The sequence below is a fragment of the Pavona decussata genome, unplaced genomic scaffold (assembly GCF_977016875.1).
Source record: "Pavona decussata unplaced genomic scaffold, jaPavDecu1.1 SCAFFOLD_154, whole genome shotgun sequence".
NCBI lineage: Eukaryota > Metazoa > Cnidaria > Anthozoa > Scleractinia > Agariciidae > Pavona > Pavona decussata.
In genome coordinates this window covers 619,277-640,831 of record NW_028145566.1, presented here as the reverse complement: position 1 = coordinate 640,831, position 21,555 = coordinate 619,277, and the positions used below count along the sequence as shown (strand labels likewise).

At 39.8% G+C, this 21,555-nt stretch overlaps 1 protein-coding gene and 1 pseudogene across 1 annotated transcript; one reads left to right on the top strand and one right to left on the bottom strand.

The window, feature by feature from the left end:
- Window positions 1–21,555, bottom strand: part of LOC146466047 (uncharacterized) — a 451,139-nt pseudogene that overhangs the window by 315,860 nt on the left and 113,724 nt on the right.
- Window positions 2,881–16,957, top strand: LOC146466053 (TNF receptor-associated factor 4-like). Its single transcript, XM_085127809.1, has 9 exons — window positions 2,881–3,147; window positions 7,919–7,973; window positions 10,595–10,699; window positions 11,252–11,413; window positions 12,771–12,947; window positions 13,966–14,412; window positions 14,730–14,807; window positions 15,381–15,458; window positions 16,115–16,957. The coding sequence occupies exons 1-9, from the start codon at window positions 2,996–2,998 to the stop codon at window positions 16,730–16,732; spliced, it is 1,872 nt and encodes a 623-aa protein (XP_084983935.1). The 5' UTR covers window positions 2,881–2,995; the 3' UTR covers window positions 16,733–16,957.

The window sequence follows — 21,555 nt, the reverse complement described above, 5'->3', positions numbered from 1 at the left end:
CGAGTCGTCTCAATACTGTCCATCATGCCCAGCGCGCGTGTTCCTTAGCGCCAAAAATCGAGAAAATATGTCGGTGCAAAATCGCACCGTCACAATAGCATAATGAATATGAGAGTCCATCATGCCCAGCGCGTTTCGTACCCAGTGCCTACCGCTGTAAATGTTCCTGAGCGCGAGTAATCGAGAAAAGAAGTTGTATATCGAATAGGATTGATATAAAAATAGATATAACAATGTTTTGAAAAAAAAAAAAAAACACACACACACACACGCGCGCGGCGCGTTTCGGGTATATAACCCTTTCTCAGTGTGGAGAAAACCGCTTTTCGTACTTAAAACCTACCTCTGTGCACATGCATGTTATTAAGCGCGAGAAATCGAGAAAAGGGGTTGTATATCGGATGTGATTGTTATAAAAATAAATATCAAAAGGTGTCAAAAATGGTTTTAAAAAACATAGACGTTTTTTCAGTGTGGTCATGTCATGCATCTCCGAGGAACTTTTCTTTCACCGTTCATTATAAAAACGTCACAATAGCATCTTGACGTCCCGCGCGCGTCCTCGTGGTTTCGCTGCGAAAAGTACAAAACGAAAAGTACAATACAAGGTAAGATCCTTTTCTTTCTGAAATATCCGCCGCATCCTTGGTAGGATGCCCTATAAACACCTGGGATTGGTAGCATAAAACGTTTCTAACGGCTGTTGACAATTGTTCCCGGACAATAACCTAATGTTTTGTAACTATACTTACAGGTTCCTGTAATCTTAGCATGATTAATGCAACCCAGTAGGGTGTTTAAGGGCCTAAGTCGACGCACTATAATCTTCAATTACTACTAGTATGCCACGCATGCGCAGTGGTCTCCCTCGCATCCAATCTCGTTCCCAGAGCCCACATGTCTTTTGGTCACCGCTGACCAAAAGATGCGTGGGCTCTGGAAACGTGATTGCCTCGCTCGTCACGCAACGCTCCTCCTGGAAGGGCTGCGAGGGAAACTAGCCACGCAGACATGCGCAGAGGTTTGCGAATGTTTTCTTTTTTAGCCCTAGGGTGGCTAAATAAGATCGTCTGTAAAAGCACAGAACGTAGTGAAAAGCTATTGATTCGATAAAAAATTACATATTTTGGTCTGAATCAGGGCCAGGGTTTGGTGAACCGAGCCGTTCGGCCCCTCGCCCAAATTCGGAGGAGTTCCTTCCCCGGGGGATGGGGGGCGGGAAAGTGTAAAGGATAATGGAATGTTAAGTCACGTGTCCGGAGACTTTGCCTTACACAGAATCTTTTTTCCAAGCATACCGCCGGTGACTTCGTAACTTCCAAATCTTAAAAGAGCCTAATTTAAAGTCGACCATTGAAACTTAGCCGAGTTTTCTAGAAGTGATCTCAACAGCTTACACATGTCAACTTTTAAAAATTCTTCTCGGCTACCATGTTAGTTATTTTTTTAAAAATGTGCAGCTGTCGCTTAGTTCCACATGCTGTCAATTATTTACACCGACTGAAAGCAATGCATCATCACAGTTCTCAAACACGCGTTATTTTGTGGAAAGAACACTCCCGGATTGTCGATCTAAATTGTGTTAACGATAATTTTTAATTTTCTCTCCGGTGGCTTCCGCGGCAGTTTGAGTAAAAAAAAAAATCTTTTTTTATGCGCAGCTCGATCTTTTGACGTACTTAGTATTGTAAAAAGTTTCACGTTTGGATGTTTTTTTTTTACTGAAAGTCATTTTATAGATATTTCTAAAACAAATTTTGCTTGCGTGCTCTCTTTAACTACAACTTTTGTAAGAGACTGACAAATTGGACAAGATAAAGGCAAAGGGATGTCAAACTGATAATTTCATTGTGAATAATTAATTAAGGTCAATATTTTAAAGATTTTCTCACCACCAGGTTAGAAAACAAAAACGGATGGTAAACTAATCCTTTTGTGCGTAGGCGGTTTTGTGATTCATTTTTGCATCAGTTTTCAAGCACTACCATTTTGCTGTCATTCTCGTCGAACAACCAACCTTACCCCTAATTATAGTATAGTCACGTTTGTCTGTTTTGATCGATCTTCTTTTTGCAATTCATGTAACCCAAAACCATATTCAAATCTTTTGCTTTCAACTGCTCTGCGTGAACAAATATTTTAAGACTTTTTAACACGACGTAAGCGAAAAATTTTGGTTTTCAACCACATTGCTGAGAAATGACTCACAATGGTTTATTAAAACAATGCTCTTATCTTGTTAACAACGAAGCGGATGTGTCGCACTGTTGTAAAATTGGCCCTTTTATATCACGCGTTTACACATCTCTTGAAAAAATTGAACTTTTCCTCTGCCGTCCTTAGCAAAAAATTGCTTTCTAAGTGAAGAGACATTCCTGCGGTTTGTAAAAAGTAAACAAGGGTATTATCGCAATCCGTGGAACATTTTGCAATAGAGTTCGAGTTTTCGGAAACCAGGTGTTTTTCATCTGCAAAATCTCTATCATAAGAATGAGCACATGTGATAAGACAATGCCGCTATTATAAATAACTGCTTTTACTCCAAATCCAACCGGTAGCTTATAGCTACAACCAGCTACCTGAAGCTTTAAACAATAAATAAAATGGAAATGGGGGCCTTCAAGTCTGCCGCGCGGCTGAGGAAAAAAGGCGTTACAACCTCGGAAATGTAACAAGCGCTCCCTTGCAGAGTATTTATCTTGAAGAGGCGTTAAATCCAAACCGGAAGTATCGAAGGCGCTGGATTTCACCCAAATCCTTGTCATGTAAATACATGTTCCATAACTGTGTCACGTCTGTTGTGACTTCATTGTTCTGAGCATGCCCAATCAAGTTAAGTCATATGCAAAATTTATTCAAAACACTACAACTTCTCAAAGTGACATAAAACTGCCCTCCGTCGATTGAGCAGGTATTTTTTTCAACATCAGATAAGCGGTTGCGGTGAAAGGGAGCTACACAGAGAGCGGCTTCTTCGAAATAATTTTCGTGAACGATGCCGGGGTATCGAGCATTTTTCGTCCCGGCCGTGAGCGAAAATTTATTGTGCCGAATTTGTCATCTGCCAGTTCGAAACGCCGTACAAGTTTCCGTTTGTGGGCATCGATTTTGCGATTCTTGTCTCAATGGAGCATTCAGTACCACAAGGTAAGAGACTGCATGTGTCTATTTCCTCTTGATCTTTGCGCGATTCAATGATATAAGAAGGTTAAACTTGCACCCACTAAATCAAATGATATGATATCCCGCTCGCGACTGTAGTCTGCTGCACTGACGCCAAATCAATTTCTGATACTTTTGAACGCCAATGCCGAAGACACAACGTTTGTTTTTTTAATTTTGCCGTTTATTTTGAATGCGGTAAACTCGACTATTGCTTTGTCTAAATTGCCTAGAGCTCTGTGCTCGAATATCGGCGTCATTGAAAATTAAAACAAATTTCCTTTGCGCGTTAAACCTGCTTTTGAATTATAAAAATTTGATAGAATGTGCAAATATTTTTACAAGCACTTTCAGTACAACACTCCAGTTTCGCAGCGGGGTCCCGAGTCAAATATGCTTAGCTGGGATAATTTTTTGTTCGAATTTTGCAGCCCTCTTTGTATAAATAAATCAATGATTTCGATAAATCTTTCAATTCACGGCCGAAACCTAAAAGGATAGTATTTGTTTCCAGAACTAATGTGACTTTGGAATGATTGGTAGTCCAAAGTTTACTTCTGAGATTGTGAATACAAAGACCCTATTCACGAACGGAAGATTAACTTGTAAACATTTATTGTGCGTGCTGTCTCGAAACAGAGACCGAAAATTAGTGAACTTGTTTGAAAAATACCGCTCACTTTACGGAATCTATAGATTATATCAATTGCAAGACTTAACAGTTCATGCTTCGAAGGCCATTGTGATACAAGCCCTTAATTTGATAGTTTAATAATTCTCTCGATCGATTTGCAAAAATACCGGCAGGAGAAATAATGGCGATTGTTGGATTTCATAAACAATTTCGATCCCACTGTTTTGCAAAATGTATTTTATCAGTTTCAAGAACGTACACATGTATTTCCGTTTGGGCAAGTTCATACAACTTTCTCAAATCCGTCTGCGACATTCAATACTGGTGTTACTCTATTTTGGTGGCTGGAAAAGATCACAAGAATTTTTGAAGCGGACATAAACTTTTCAATCTGCTGAACAACAAAATCCGATTTTTTACAGACGATTACTTTTTCCAGATCAAAGCTCACTCGTTGTTGTTATGGCAGTAATTGTCATCGAGAAGAATTTCCTTTCGAGCGCAAGAAAGAATTATAGAATTCGAAGTGTTTATCTTTTAAAATCACCAACCTTGGCCTTAAACTACATTCTGGTTCTACATCTTCTCGTAAAAAGAAATTGAAAAGTATAAATTAAAAACTGATTTTAATTTAGTAAAACTTGTAACTCTACCGAGGAAATTTAGTTTTGATATATTCCACGTCTGTGAACGGTCTAGTTTTCAGAAGATCTCATGAAGTCATTTCCTGCCGCGGTAAGATTTACCATTACTGACTCATGTCCAAAATATTTTTGTATTTAAACATGCATAAAATCACACCCTTGTAGCTTTTCAGCCAACTCGATGTTTTAAGTGATCGTTCGTTAAAGGATTAAAGCAAGATGGATTTGACCGAAAGAATTAAAAACTTATACGAGAATAGTGACAAAAGGTGCCATGTTTTCATTAGAACGACAGTTTGAGCCAGTTTAAAAAGTTGTATCATTCTAGAATGAAGAGTATTACACTTAATGACAGCAATAATAACAAATACATGCAAATTACACGAGCCCCTCTTTGGAAATTCGGTTGTTTGGAGCAAAAGAATTGTACACAAAGATTTTAATTTTCTCCACTCGGGCGGAAACGCCGAACAATTGAAAAAAATTCGGGTCGTGGGACATTTCACAGTTAATCCAACAAATTTTAATTACGGGCATAAAAAGCCTCCATTATTTGGGATGTTTACAGAACGAGATGCTTTCTATTGATGTTTCGTTTCGATGATATTAAAATGCAGTTCGATGTTGTCGGTATTATTTTTTTCCTAAAGATGTACGTGACATTTTTTTCCCGTGAAATTGACATGACATGATCGATATTGCTGGCTGTGTGACAACATGGCTGTTCCTGCTGTGTGTTGGTCTGCTTTGTTTAATTGCGGTTTTGACAGAATGCTGTGCCTAAATAATAGTTGAATCAACACGGCATCTTGCTTTCAGTCTGTGGACGTCATGTTTAGCAACTCAACACAATCCAAGACACACAGACCTTTTAACAAGAGCAAACGAACAAATGGCGCCGTGCAAATACGCCGACGTAAATTAAAACGGCTCGTATTGCGTGCCGTCGTTTGTTGGCAGTAGAGACTTTAAGCATCGACGACGGGAACGGCAACGGCGACGGAGAAACCGAGGAAAGACTGAGGAGAGAACGCGGTTGCGTCGCGAAATTGGAAGCAGTTAAGCAGGCGCAATACGACGACAACTTCCCTCGAAGAGGATTAAATAGGATGGGCGCTTTCCATTCACCAAAACTTTTCGATTTGAATTTTCGGAAATTTCGGTCTCGAATGGAACGGGCTTATCCTCGGTCGGTTTCCACTTTTCGAGAACAGCTGTTCAAAAAGAGGTTGTCCTACATTTTCGAAAATCTTTTCCGGACAAGATGCTGTTTCATTCGATTCCCACCCGAAATTTTCGAAATTTTCGTCGAATTGAAAGCACCCATCGAGTCTTCGTTAAAAGAAGTCAGAAATCGATTTTAATAATGAAATAACCGATGAAGAATTTTTACTGCTGTTAACGAGAACGTGTTTGTCGGAGTTGCAGTTTTCCGATGTAAACAATTCAGACCATTTGATATATTTTTAGGTCGTAATAAAAATCACCGATATAACTAGAAATAGCAACTAGATTAACATTAATTTACTTCAAATGTTCTGCATCGAAGGCTGGGATTTCAAGAAACGCTTTAGCAGTGCGAGCACGCGTGAGAATTTCGTTATCTTTACATCTAAAAATTTGAACTGAAACCAACGATATCACACAGTGGTTTGTGGTTTGGATGCTATTTTTGAGCAACATAGACTGTTTATTTTTCTCCAGCTTAAATGTAAATTAAAAGTTCTAATGTGTCTTGTTTTGAATAAGAAAAAGTAATGTTACACTGATGTTAGAGAGAAACATCGATAATTAGTGTCAGACTCGCAAGTCATTTCTAATTTTGCAGGCATCGTCACTAGTCTCACTAGCTTTCTGTTTTGTAACACTGATGAAGTTATTAAAGTTTCGGAAAGAATAAAACAAAAACTCAACGCGTACTTTTCCTACGGTTGCCTCAAGTGCCAAGCAATATTAAAAATATCATTTTTTCGGGGCGAAACGGAGGTAAAATATGTGAAATGTTACTCACGTTTTCGGGCAACGCCAAACGAAGCTTTCTCACGTCGGGCCCCGGAGCAGAACGTCTAGATATTTCCCGCCAGACATGCGCAATGTGACATTTGGGTTTTCCCTCACAATCTCACGTCGCCGTTGCCGTTCCCGTCGTCGATGCTTAAAGTCTCTAGTGTGTACGTCGCGTGATAGAAACTCCCGAAAAATATCCCATTAACCTTGGGAGTTAAAAATTCATGATAACCTCGGGTTCTTTATTGCGTGCTCTATTGTTTACTGTAAAATTAGCTCTTCGGAATAATCGAAAAGCTTTCTGCAGGAAAAATTCTCGCATGGTTTACAACAGATATTTGTTTGCGTTAAGGGTGTAGGTTCAAGTGTTCTTTTTGCAAAGTGGTTTAATTTGCATTAAACGAAAAGAACATATCACAATCTCTAGACTGTACATGTGACATCGTTTCCTCTTTGCGGTTTTGATTAACGGAAATATCATGCCGTTGAAGTCCAAAGATGTTTGAAGAAAAAATCATTTGTCAAAAAAAATGTACCTAGGTAAACTTTTAGAACTTCATTGTTTTATAATGTTCGGTTTCTTCTTGGAATATTTTTATTCCCTGAAATTAAAACTTTCGAATCGAAGTGCCATCATATTTAAAACATGTCGATCTCTAATACTAGGGTCTCTAAATTCTAATCATGATGTCCTCATATTGTACCTAGTTTTGGTTATATTTGTAAGAAGTATAATACATAAATGTATTTCGATTCATGGAATATCGTACGCTTGCGTAGTCTTAAAATACTTTCGTCACCTTTCCGTTGATCGGCAAATGATAGCTAAATTATACCGGCGATCATTTATGTTGAGAAAACCAGTTAAATGCTTAGCAAAACTCAAAATAAAACCTTTTTGCATTTGTAGTTCGCGTTATTATTAAGTTTTTTTTCAAATCGTACTGATTGTTATGTTTTTGCGCGGTTGATGGAAAAGCAAAAAAACACTCTTGATTTTTCTTTTGTAAAGTATAAAACAAAGCTTGGCATTTATCAGCTTTTTTACGGAAGCCGCACATACCAGGAACGTTTTTTGTGGCATAAATCGTCAAAATTAATTTACGAGCGCTTTGTTCGGAACCCATTCTAAGGTATCAGTTTTTAGTAAACCCTCGCGCGGCCGAAAATAAACCAATTAGAGGCTCTCCCAGTTGTCAAAAGCAATCGTATGCGTAATTAAACCAAGTTACGCCCAAGTCTTTGTTTGTGGAAAAAGAAAACTGATATCTCGGTAGTGTTCCAGTTTCGCGTCGACTGAAATCAGCTGTCACTCTGCCATTGATGTGCCCCTCCGTTGATGTTTACTGAAGCAGGTCGCGGAATCGACAGATTTTCGCTTCTAATATTGCGAGTGAATCGCTTCCTGAGGTAGAGTAGGAAAGCAAATGCCTCGTCTTTACATATGGATTGTTCCTCCTCCCCTTCCTAGGCAAGTGGCCCGGCTGCGATGTCCCGTGGACAGCTCAACTATTGATATTTCTCAGGTAAGAGTGCCTACTTATACTAACTGCTTTACGGTTTAAACTTGTAGATATTTAATTTACTTACTCCCTGCTAAAACAACTTTTTGCATATGCATATGTTTTTTCGAATAATAAGACGCCGATTTGCGTTATTAAAATGAGATTGTGGTTGTTCTTTTCCCGTGACATACCACCATTTATAATTTCAGCGTCAGGTAAAAAGCAGCTGCCTGGTCGCACGATGTTCCAGGTTCTTTGATATCAGAAATGCAATTTGTCTTGCTGATGAATACAAGAAAATGGGCGTGAAATTGGCGTTCGAAGAATATTTTACAAACACCGCACGTTTGCCGCTGTCTCAGATCTAGGTTTGACCTCTACATTTTAAAAATATCGTTAGGAATTCAAGGGGATTAATGAAGAATTCAAGAAACCGACCGAGTGAAAACGCCAGAATTTTTGTCGAACATTTGGAGAAGTTCAAAGTTACCGCTTCCTCGACTGAATCAACATTAAAACAAGAAAACTAAAATGTAAATTGCGGCGTGGATTTCTGCGTGACATCAAAGGCTAGCGTCTGAGTTGGCGTCTATACAAACAAAGCAGACAAAACAATCTTGCGTGGCAACGTTTTCACTTGTTTTTCGATGCTTACGTTTCTCTACATTTTATTCCATCGTGGAATTTTTTTTTCTGACGACCTCCCCTTTATCTCCGGAGGGATTTACTAAGCGGGTTCGGCTACAAGCCCCTTCTATTATAAAAAGCCCCGGGGGGATTAGAGCAAAATGGAGATGTTTAAGTCGAGAACCCCGCTGTTAAAATCTATAATTCTACTTGAAAGAATTTTGTTTTTCAATAGTCGCGAGTATTTCTGTGAAGATAATAAGATTGCCCATTAGGAAGACCTTTCACGCTCAAATTGGATTTCGAAATGGACATCAAATACAAAACCTTTTCCTTGCCCTCAGGCAGTGAGCCCACCCACTCTGTTTTGGTTTGTTCAAATCCCGTTTTATGAAAAAGAAAAAAAAATAATGGTTTTAATAGCGCTCTCTCCTAATACGGTCATTTATCAAACTAGTAACAACGTCCCAATTCTTATCTCTTACGGTAAGAGAGAGGAATTTTATTCTTGGCCTATTTCCGAGATCGTGGAGATCACATGTCGCGCGCGAGAATAGACGATGCGCGCGTGTTATCCAACGATGACCCCTCTCCCTCTTAATTGAAAATGAAGAATTTTCCATTGAGGTTTGAATTTCCGCTCATGACTTCGTGAACGCGAGTATATGTCTGGACACACGAAAAGAAACTCGCCGAACTGAACGGGGATTTTGAAAGCCTCGGCACGTACACGGTTTATCGGCTCGCTGGAGCTCGCTGTAAATGAGAGGAAACTTTAATACTGAAACAGACGATTCTGAAAAACTCTTTCCGAAGTGGAAATACTTGAAAATGCTGATTTAGGCGGCAAAAACGAGTGAAAACAAAATATTTTTATTGCTCGGTTTTTCCTTCTGTCTACAAGTTAAAGATCGGGCGTAAACTCTTTTGGACACGCACTAGCCCCATCCTCCATAGCAAGCGTTTCCGGGAGAAGAAGCAAATAAACAAAAACGCTTGCTACACGAGCAAAACGCGCACCAAAAACGGCGATTTTAAAATCACTGTCCAAAATTAAACGAAACTCAATATTCTTCATGGCAAAGACAAACGAAAACAAAATGACGGGTTTTCTACGGTCTGGTCTTCCATTTTAACATAAACGATCGAACGCAACGCGGAAAATTATATTTCAGAAAATTACAAAGTAGCAATGTTGGCTGTTTTTATACTTAGAGGACGCATTATCCGTCTGGACGAACTTGGGCAAACACAAGAGACGCATAACCAGACGAACAATAAATGTTTGCCCAAGTTCGTCCAGACGGATAATGCGTCCTCTAGTATAAAAACAGCCAAATTACTGCAATCTTCTAGAATTGCTTTCCTTGCTTTACACGTGGACAGCGAAAAAAAATGAAAGTGCTTACCTCTGGGCGGAAAACGTTTTCTTTTTACATGCTTCGTTAGTCTTTTTTCTTCGTGTAATCTGAGGGCCTTAGGCGGGGCGCATTCTTTTGGAATAAATTCTGACTATTTTCATTCCAGTTCAGGAATAACAGCATACACGGAAGATCAGTTCATAAACGAACGCAATTCTGACTCTTCCTATTCAACCGAAAACCTTCCCAAAAGAAGTTCAACGCAATTTCTTGTATTCCGAGCAAACTGTATTCCGTTCTTTCTGGTTGCAGTCACCATAATCTTTAAATCCGTGGATGCGGTGAATAGCTCGAAAGCTATGCTCCTCTAACCACTGCATACTTCCCTCCAAAGCCATTTATTTCCGCCTTTCTTCTTTAATATTTTATTACTTCGCAAATTTAATTAAATATCGACGTGTGAATGAAATGAACTGAACTCAAAGTGAGAAAAATGAACGACGTACTATTCTGTTCATTCCAAAAAGGTATTGGTCCCAAAAGAACATTAATACCTTCTATTCCTCGTATTCTTAATCCAGAATAGCCCCGAAAGAATGCGCCCTTGTGTTTAAACCAGGGATTTTGTAACATTTTGCTTTCATTCTTTGGTAGATCTACGCGGATGACGTGACAAACCAGATGATATTTTCACTGAATGTTTATTGTGATCACTATCAGCTCGGTTGCAAATGGAAAGGGCAGCTGAAAAAACTCGAGGTACGTAGAGTGTTCATTCCGTGTTAAGGAATCTCCCCTGAGAGCCTTGTACAGATATATCTCGGGCTTATGTATTAGTTGTTGGACTCCTCCCATAATTCTGGCATAATCGCATACTTTTACTAAAACTCTAAGAGAGCTTTGGTGAAGTACGCACTTCTGCAAAGGGTTCTTAGAGTAATTCGAACATAAGTTTATAAGAAGAGGTAAATTAACCTAGGAGAGGGTGGCAAGATGGCTAAATGTAATGCCGTTTTTCTCGCTGTTTCCGAATTTTTTATCCGTTTTTCTGAAGAGGCCCCTGGGAAGGGGAGATTCTCCGAAGGAGATACCTCCGGTAAGACTTCTCGTTGTCATGGAAACACCTTCACAGAGCTGACAACTACTCAAGAGTGTGCCATGATTATGTGAAGTTGAAGATCTTCCCAAGGGGTCACTTGTACACAGTCATGACTGAAGCCTGGTTCACACTAGCAATATAACGACATAAGGGCGAAGTCACACAAGGTTCTTGCTTTTAACAAGGTTACGTTATGCTTTTTCATGTTCTAGGATCACATGGCTGGTTGCAAGTACGCCCTTGTGGACTGTATTGCGGGGTGTGGTCAGAAGATTCAACGGAGAAAGATCTCGGATCATGTCAAGAAAGACTGCGTCAAGCGGTGGGTCAAATGTCCCCGATGCAAAAAGGAAACGACTTTTGAGAAACTGCAGGTGAGAGCTGAGACGAAAATAAGCACCCAATGTGAATTTTTAAGTCGTGTTTCCTGTGTTCACCCTCCCCTCCCCTCCCCCCACCCCTTCCTACCCACCCTACCCTACCTTTTACTCAATCCCTAGTTTGACCCACGTTCATTGTAAAACAAACCAGAGTCCGGTTGATTAAAAACAACTTAAGATTACACGCAGTACTTTCGCAACATTTGCTTGCATCCAAAACGTCTATATGCTCCCCTTCCGAATCTTGCATGAACCAATGCTTATAATCTTTCAATTCAAAATTATTCATAACATCCTACCTACGCAGTCCAGTTTGTTTCGTGCTGGTATAAAGGACAGTGACAGTTGCCCGCTATGCAGCTACGAAAGCCAATCATTGTTGCACATGCTGTTTACCTGTAACATTTCCTACACGTTTTGGAACCTCTTTACGCGATGGTGGCACAAAACATACCAAGAACACATAAAACTCTCTGAAAGTGTGATTCTGTATGGTTGGCACCAAAAATCAAACAACTGGTCAGCGCTCAATTACGCCCTCGTTATTGCCAAGTACCACATTTTTAGCACTAGTGTTTGCAATGGCATTTTAAACTTTGAAAGCTTTCTTTTACGCCTGAAAAAAAAAATCTCTGTTATGCGAACATTAGCAGTAGCAAATAATAAATTAGAACAATTTGTTAAATCCTGGGCCCCTATGTAATTTGTATGCACGTGTTCCTCTGTTCGTGAAGAATGCTGTGTAAAGACTTGTAAATAATTTTGGTTTCAAACTTCGCGTGCAGTGTGTATTTATATGTAAATGTGTGTGTGTGTTAGTATCTGAAAGTCAGCATGTAACCAGGGTAAGCTTTAAACGTTATCTTGTAACTTACCTTGTATATATTTATCTCGTAAGTTAGCATGCTTTATTTTGTATTTGTAAGTAATGTTTTCAATAAAAAAAATAAAAAAAAAAAAAAAAAAACATTTGCTTGCGTTCAAAAGGATTGGGGTGAGCTCTCTCTGTTTGCTATATGGGTTACTCATGAATCACTCGGCTGGCAGCGCAAGAAACTCCTTGGGAACGTAAAGAACTGTTCTTGAACTGTCCGGATAGTAGATTGCTTCATGCAATAGGGCCCAGTGGCATACCATAGTGGTTCGATTCAGCCGTTCCTCCTTTCATTCAGCGTTCCCTCGCTCCAAATAAGCTATGCGTTTGTAAATAACCTCACCTCTCTCCAAACACGTAGTGTCCCTTCCTTACAATAAACGACCCTCGCTTCATTTAATTTAACTTCTCGCCCTACCATCGCTATCAGCTGGTAAAGTTCACTGTATAATTTACTCTTTTTCCAACGATCTTCAGAACCACAACTGCCCTGCTGCTCGGCGGAACCCGGATGAAGACATAGTCACGTGTAGCAATGGCTGCGGGAACAGAATGAAGAGACACCAGATGCCGCTGCACCTGAGGAACGAGTGCTCACATCGCTGGGTCTACTGCGATTATTGCTCGGTGGAAATCGTCTTCAAAGATAAACAGGTTTGTATAATAAATCATTTCCAAGTTATTTTGAACCTCATTATGAAAGCTTGGCTAAATGCAAAGCTTTTCGTATGAAAATTAGTTTTGTTTGCAAATAAATGAAAACTATTTTTTCTTAAGAAAGTTTTGCACAAAGCTTCGCTTTCATAATGAGATTCAAAGCAACTCGGAATCGGTGGAGCCTCATTTGTAAACCTTAAAACAAATTGATCACCTCTGACCAATCACAACAAGCGAATTTACGCAGTGAGCCAATGAAAACACGTAATATAAGATATGCAACTGGTGACAGGCGCGAGAAATGTGTAACCACCAGCAAAACATATAACCAGTGCTAAGCGCGGGAAAATGCGCAACTGGTGCCAAGCCCGGGAAAACGGGTGGTACCTAGCGCGGGAAAATGCGCAACCTGTGCCAAGCCCGGGAATACGGGTGGTACCTAGCGCGGGAAAATGCGCAACCGGTGCCAAGCCCGGGAAAACGGGTGGTACCGAACGCGGGAAAATGCGTGTGAGTACGCGATTGTTCCTTGAGTGCGCTTCTGCGTGGTCGGAAAGAGACGGGCTCGACCCTTATCTTGTATTTGAACCAGTTACAAAGCTCAGCGTACACGATTAAGCACTATTATCTTAAGATGGTGCGAGCATGATAACTAAACAGTAAAACTTCCGAGAAGAGCCTGAGAACGAAAACAGAACATTTTTAGCGTTTTCCATGTTAATATGGACAGTCGAAAATGGTCAGAAAACCCTGATGTACATGTAAGACATTTTATTCGTTTTCAGGAAGACAAAAAAAGTAGAAATTCGAATTGAGATTAAAACACAAGCCTTAGTCACTCGGCTACTGAGTTTTAGTGGAATATCCTGAACTGGAGTAATAATTACCCAAAGACCCTAACCATGTAAATCAATACAACGGCACTTCATTTATCCCCAAAAACGAATTAGCAATGATGTTCAACAGTCATACGTGAAAAGCAAACTTTGTAAACTTTATTTTCTCTTTCTGATAGGAACACTTGAAGCGTTGCCGACGTTCCCCCTCACAAAACGAGCCACCAGCTTTAAAAAGAGGTGGGAATCATCGACAGAGCATGCCTCACAACTCAGTCCGTTTTGACACACGAAACTTGCGCAGCGGTAACCGTAGCAACAGCACCTCGCAAGAAGTCTTAGCCCCAAGCCCTGCGCCACCCATGCGTTCTGCTTCGTTTCCAGCTTTCCTTAACTACGTTGGCCGTGAGGAGTTTGCAAGCGAGGTGGTTTATCGTGGGTCGGAGAGAAGCCGGTCGAACACTACGAGTCAAGTGGACCTTGAGAGCGAGTCGGACATTTTCACGTGCACGTGCGGCCAGAGGATATCACGTGGTGAGATCACGTCACACATGTCTGAGGAGTGTCCCAGGAGACTGACCAAATGCCAGTATTGTCGTGCGCAAGTCAAGTTTGAGGACATGCAGGTCTGCATTGAGGTTTATTTACTTACTGGTGAATAAATATATTTTCCAATCGAAATATAAAGATGGATAACGAGGTTGTCTACCTAGTTGTCACACAGTGCTCACACCAGATCTAAGTAGAGCCTGTGATTGGCCCTTTGTTTGGATTACTTTATTTCAACCAATAGATGGCAGTACACATATGTAGGCATCGCAAGTTGTCATTTGTGAATTTTTCTGTGCTCGCTGTGAAGGCGTCATTTTCTTGAGGAACGTTGCTGCTAAGGTCTGTGCTTAAAGCTGTCGAATCAGGAATGTATTTGCTTGTTTCTTTGCAGAGCCATCTTCAAGTGTGTCCTCGCTTTCCTCTTAGCTGTCCAAACAGCTGTGGCGTCTCTCAGATTCCGCGAGAAGAGGTGAGTGATGTTATTTAGACCTCCTGTATTGTTAGTTTTAGTCAGTGTGGCGAAAATTGTTTCAATCGTTTAAGCATGTAGCCCTGATGTTTCTTTAGGTCAGCATACACGAGGGGAGAAGTTAAAACAGTAAAATTAAAGTCAAACAAAAATGGAAATTAAAATACATATAAATTGAAATAGGATTTAGCTCAAAACGAAAACAAAAGTAAAGTGAAACTCAATGTGAGGCTGGGGCTATCGTAGTATACGAGGATGCCTTGCATGATGGCATGAGGTCGAAGGTCACAAAGGACCCTAGAGACGAGTTTTTATTTTACAAGTTTTGAGCAAATTTTAAATGTTCTAGGCCGGGGCTACCTTACTTGTCTCTTTGCGTGTGCTGGTGCCGAGCCTTTAAGATCTTTTTAAAATAAAGTTGGTCCTTCGAGCTGGTTCTTTTCAAGTTCAGACCGTGTTCGCCGTCATTTTATGGAGCTTATGCGTATCCTCCATGGTGTCAGAGGTTGGGTTTGACTCCACTTGTCTTTCTGTATCATAAATGTATTAATGAACGTTCGCTCTATATTCCAGGTTGAACGTCATCTTTCTCAGGACTGTCGTTCAAATCACATTCAGTGTCCTTTTAAACATGTCGGATGCCAGCACCAAGTAAGTGCTTCTCGTGATTTATTTTTCAAGTACTTTGCTGCATAAATCAGAATGGCAGCAAAGAGCTGGTCAAAACTTGAAATAAAAAGTATGCAAGCACCGCAAGAGGTTGAGAAAAGGTATAACCGCCAACAGGTGCAAAGCGCGGGAAAAGTGTGCAAACGGTGCAAACCGCGGCGAGGAAAGGCGCCAATTTGGATTATGAATCTGATTGGCTGACAAAAAAGTCAATCGTATTGTGATAGGCTACACTGAAACAATAACATATAGAAAAAAACTGTAACGTCATCGTCCAGATTCCAGCCCTAAAGAACGTGGATTTCGACCAGAAATCTCCTGCGCAACGAAGTTGCACAACAATTTAGTGATACTAGTCAACAGCATGGCGACCGGCGAGGATGACGCGATACAGAATGCGACTAACTTCGATGAACGCAAAATTAATTTTACTTGTCTCTGGTGTGTTTATTCTAAGTATCGAACAGTTTCGAAGGAACCGATGTTCTTGCGAGTTTAGTTTACTTTCCAAGCTTGGTCTTCAATCGATTACTTTGATATAAACTTAAAGCCAGAAAAATTGCTTCAAAGATTCGCTGTATTAGCATTCTAACAGCCAACACAAATGCCCGTGTTTGATTGTTTTGTTTTTCTTGCAGTGTCCACAACGCACTCTCGAACAACACCTTGAAGATGGCATGAAAAAACACCTTGAGCTCGTATCGCAACTCGCTATTGATCAGCAAAAAGAGATCGACGAACTTCGCGAGATTGTCAAACATTGCAAACCTTTCTCGGACAGCAAGCTCTACTGGAAAGTGGACGACTTTTGGGCGAAATTCGAAGAAGCGAAACGTAAAACTGGAGTCGAGCTACACAGTCCGCCCTTTTACACGAGTCCTTACGGCTACAAGTTCAAAATCGTCATGTTTCCATACGGCAATGGCAGCGGAGAAGGCTCTCACCTTTCTTTGTACGTGCGCCTTCTCCCGGGTGAATACGACGCCCTTCTAAAATGGCCTTTCGAAGGTGAGATCATGTTGTCGCTTTTGGATCAAAACAGGGACTCCACCAGGGGCCAACGGAATATCAGCCAATCATTTAGCCCGGACCCAAACTGGAAAAGCTTCCAGAAGCCCAGTAAAAATGGAGCCACACTCGGCTTTGGCTACCCACAATTTGTTTCTCACCGAGGTCTGGAATCAATAAACTATGTGAAAGACAACTGTCTATTTATAAAAGCGACTATCGACTGCAAATATTCAGCTGACCTATAACGGTTAGGACGTTAAATTCTTAACAGATAAATTCATATTATGGCTCTAGCTAGCTACACAAGATCAAGGAATGCATGCATGTGAGAATTTCTAGACTGCAAATATTCAGCTGACCTATAACAATTAGGGCGTGAAATTCTTAACAGATAAAATCATATGGTAGGTCTAGCTAGGTACCCAAGGTCAAGAAATTCATGTGAGAATAAAAACCTGAGAATGTGGCTTACTTGAAAATTTTCATATTCCTAGCTGATACATTTGGAGAGGAAGAACTTGATAAATCTCCGTCAACATTCTATATAAAACCGGTACGAATGCTTGCATTTCTTAAAATGTTTAAAATTCCACAATTCAATTGATTTTATGTCAAAAGAATGACGACAAACAAAACAGATGGAGACAATTACTTTTCTGGCTTTTTCTGGTCAAACAACCAGAGAGTTTGCCGGTTCTTATCATCCAATAACAGATCACTGAAACAATTACGTCGTTCTACGTTGCTTAGCAACTGACACATAGCGGGCACGGTTACATTTCGCGCGTATTTTTTCCCAATTTCATAAACAGTGTGCGCAAACAAGAATGTACATTGAAAATGCTTATATTGAAAACTGTCACAGTTTGCTTAGCCGGATGAAACAGCCGGTTGTTTTTCCGTGGAGAAAATAGTTTGCTAAGAAAAGCTGTATACATTGCACTTTCATTACACTAGAAATTTAAGGTTCGTGTAGAAAGGCATTTTTCCTTAGTGAATTTAAAATCAAAAGCAAGGTTTCTATTTGCAGCTATTTTTGCTGCCGCATAGATGCCACGAAATATCTTACGCGAGTATTCGCTTGATAACAACAAAAAAATTGCATTGATTCAATCATGATATATCTCTTTAACTTTTAAATGGAGTCTAACTTTAACATAATAACATGTATCTTTTCAACGAATTATAGACTTATATTTTATTGATATTTGACCAGGTGCATTGATCAGGAATATATCTATATATATTTAATACTTGAATGTAATTTTTATGTATTGCTTAGCTGGCAAACTACGATGTCCAAGTTGTTGGATTTTAAAGAATAAAAGAGTTTATTGAGCTGGAGTTGACAAATAGTCTGGCGGCTTATATTAAATTGCAGTAAAGCTTGAAACATGTACAGCCCGTTAGTACAAAGTGAAGGCATTTCTTGACAAAGATAATAATTATCTTTGTTTGACGTTTTTGAGCTGGCTCGTCCCAGTCTTTTCTCGTATTATTGAAATTTGACGCGCGGTGGTTGGTGAGAAGGAAGTAAGCGTAAATAGCGGCCAAACGTTCTACGCGTGCGCAGTTTCGTTCTTAATTCTACAAAGGAAAGTACAGACAAATGTAGACAAGTTTTTCGGCGAGATATTAGCTGTCTCGAAGTGCTCTTTGCATTGTTTTTATACGGGCGTCACGCTCAGAAACGTTTATACCCATGCTACAAAACTTTCACGTTGTGGGAAACCGAAAGTGACGCTGGCTTTTTGCGTCTGACTGCTCCGAAGAGAGAACCTCTCTTCTTTCCTCTTACCCATCAACCCACGCGCCCTCTTGTCACGCGAGTCGGCCTAACAGAAACGATTCAGCAGCGAAAATGTGACCGAACAAAAGTGTGCATGGTTGCATCCTAGTAGACCGGGGGCAGATGGTCGGAGCGAGGGAAAGTTAAAACCAGCAATAAAAATTATGGCGAAGAAAAAGTTAAGCGAAAAATGTTTTTCTTGCCAGTTTTGACTTTCCCTTTCCCCGCCTATCTGCCTCTGGGTGCTGGAGGATGACACGGCTGTAGAAATTTCAACATAAATTGCGCACCTTTTTAGACAAGGCGGAGTAGAAGTCTGAAAGTATATGAAGCTCGTGTACATCGCCAAGCAACTGGGAGCTCGTCGTTTTTGGGCCTGATAGCTCAGTTAGTATATTACTGCACTGGTATCACAGAGGTGATGTTCAAGCCTGAATAATTTGAAGTTTCGCTTTTGCAGCTGCTTAAGATTTTTACATAACTGCAAAGGCCACTCACTTATTAAAGTATCAGTCTTTGATAACAGCGTGTTTATACCCCACTCTTCTCCCCCCGCCCCACCCTTAGTGGGATGCTTGTCCACCACAGGGTTCACACCTCCCCCACCAGCCCCCCACCCCCCCCCCCTCGAAATCTGGTAACAATGATGTTCTTTCTTAACTTGTTGATGAGAAAGTTAGCACTTCAAAGCGAGACCTGACAGTGAAATTTGTTATTCTGCTGAAAACATGAGCAAGGGCTGTTGCTTGCACAAGGCTGGTTTTCACTCACTGCATAAGCATAAAGAAAAAGCCAGTGAGAACACTAGCTACATATGTATAAGAACAGACGCAAGCGCAGAAAACCATTTCTTGGCAGGGCTCTCGATACCGGCTCCCCTCACTGTTAAGCAAGATGACGGACGAAACGGTTGACTACCTTGTGCTTGTGCTTATGTCGTCCTTATTCTCATTAGTGAAAAGTGTGACATATTCATAAGCGTTAGCACAAGAAGGACAAACATGTTCGTTCTTCTTGTACTTACGCTTATGTTGCAGGTGTTCTAACTTGCTAAGGCAGCGTTTGTCTTTCTACTTATGTTTCTGTCCCAGCCGGAAAAGCTTACATCAGTCTCACCCTCGGGGTATAAAATGTGAATACCCCCCCCCCCCCCCCATCTACTCAGAGTCTGAAACACTGTAATTAAAGAAAAGAACGCCCTGGTACTTAAATAAGTGGGTGACCATCGCAATTATGTAAATCATTATAATAATTGCGCTTGAAAAAAAATTAAAAAATGCTTAAAAAAATTGTGCTTGAAAATAGCTCTGTTGTGCTTGGAAATAGTATCTTTTTAATCGAAATGAATTGTAAATAGGTTTTAATAGTTCTTTTTTCTACTTTTAACTTGTAAATATCAATTTTGCTTGGAATATTTTAATAAAGAGATTATTATTATTATTATTATTATTATTATTATTATTATTATTATTATTATTATTATTATTATTATGCGCAGTAAAACTATCTGTATGCACAGTATAAGAAAGCACCACAGGGCGCGTAGCGTAACCTGTGAGCCAAGCGAAACTTAAAATAGCACGTGAATAAATATAAAATACATAAAAATATATAAAAGTCATAGTCTATATAAAAATGTTTAAAAGTCATGGCTGATCTATCAATCTTGGTATAATAAAACATTATTTTACTACTTTGAAAGTTCTTGCAATGTTCAGCGTCGCCGATTATTATTATTATTATTATTATTATTGTTATTATTATTATTATTATTATTATTATTATTATTATTATTATTATTATTATTATTATTATTTGTGAGTAAATGATGAAAAGGTGTTTTGGTTTAAAAACAGGACAAGGAGAAAACAAAACCAGCTCATTCATACGCTTTGGGATTGGCTGAAAAAACACCAGCGGAGCAATGAACAAACAACAGGAACAATGGATCCTAGCCCTGCGCATGCGTGATACACTGGTCCAACAAAATTGGAGATTCTAAACATGGCAAAAGAGCTGTGTGCGGAATTTTTAATGGAAGGACACGCCGAGACCAAATGAAAATATGTTCATGAATAAACATTTTTCTCACACCTCAACGGAATTGCTGTGCTTTGTTTAGTATTCACAATCCACAGTCGTTGATGGCATCTAGACGTTTAAAGTAGTTCAAATGAAAATTGAAGTCAAAGGACGCATGGACATAGGTTCTGTTCTGTTCTGTTCTTCGGTTAAGCAACTAAAGCAGCCTCTCGCCCGTCAAAACAACGTAGCAGGTTGAGAATACGAGCCGTATGAGGACGTAGAGAGTACTGTTAAGCCAGGAGTGGTGTTTCATCGGCAAACATGCTGCGAGTCCGTGAATATATAGCACGCTAAAATAACGAAAGGTGAGCGAGAAATCAGAAATATGCACTTGCAACATCTTTTCTGAAGACCATATACTTTCTGGAAAGTGTTTCGGGTAATTCTGTTAACTTTTCGTCTTACTATTTCCAGGTTCGCAAGAGTCTTTGAAAGTTTGAACAAAGTTCAAGAGCGTCGGATTGGACACATTGGACAGGAAGATGAAAATGTTGAAACTGGACAAAGAGCGGATTTGTTACCATATCACGGGTATGTGAGCATTGCAAAAAATAGAATTATTAAAGTTACATGTGCTCTGAAACCTCGTTATCTCGAGAAAAACGCTTGTAAAACAGCCGGCGATTCATTCTGAGATCTTAATAGCTCACGACACACACGGAATACCAGATTTTCGAACTACAATTTTATTTGTCCTCGTTATAACAGGGCAACAGAAGGTGAAAGAACTTTTTTAGTTCAAGCGGTACAAACATGGAACAGTTTGCCAGCTTTTATACAAGAAACAAGCATCGCTTAAATCTTTTAAACGTGCCGTTAGGGGTAAATTTTTAAAGAACAATTAGATTTTTAATTAATATTATTTCTAGAAATATTGTAGTTTTAACCTTTTTTATTTTCTTATAGTTTTAGATAGAGGGCCACAGGTTTGTTAGTGTTTCTACATTATTTAGTGTTACCCTCTTAAAATAAAGAGCTTACTAGATCAGAGCCAACGGAACGAATGGGGGCCTGGAAAGCATATTGACAGTGGTTTCGCCTGTTGTAATTTGCGGCAGCGGTGGTTCACAACAGCTGATAACCCTTTCATGATTTTTAAAACCTTCTTCAGAGGATACGAAAATGGGAATAATAGACCATTTCCGATATATTAAAATTCTAGCTTGGCTTCGAGGTTTGGGGGAATAAAACTAC

Excerpts from the sequence above, each read along its gene's own strand:
- LOC146466053 (XM_085127809.1), top strand. The coding sequence starts at position 2,996 with ATGCCGGGGTATCGAGCATTTTTCGTCCCGGCCGTGAGCGAAAATTTA. Across the intron at positions 12,948-13,965 it reads TCGTCTTCAAAGATAAACAG|GAACACTTGAAGCGTTGCCG; the intron begins GTTTGTATAATA and ends TCTTTCTGATAG. Across the intron at positions 14,808-15,380 it reads CTCAGATTCCGCGAGAAGAG|GTTGAACGTCATCTTTCTCA; the intron begins GTGAGTGATGTT and ends TCTATATTCCAG.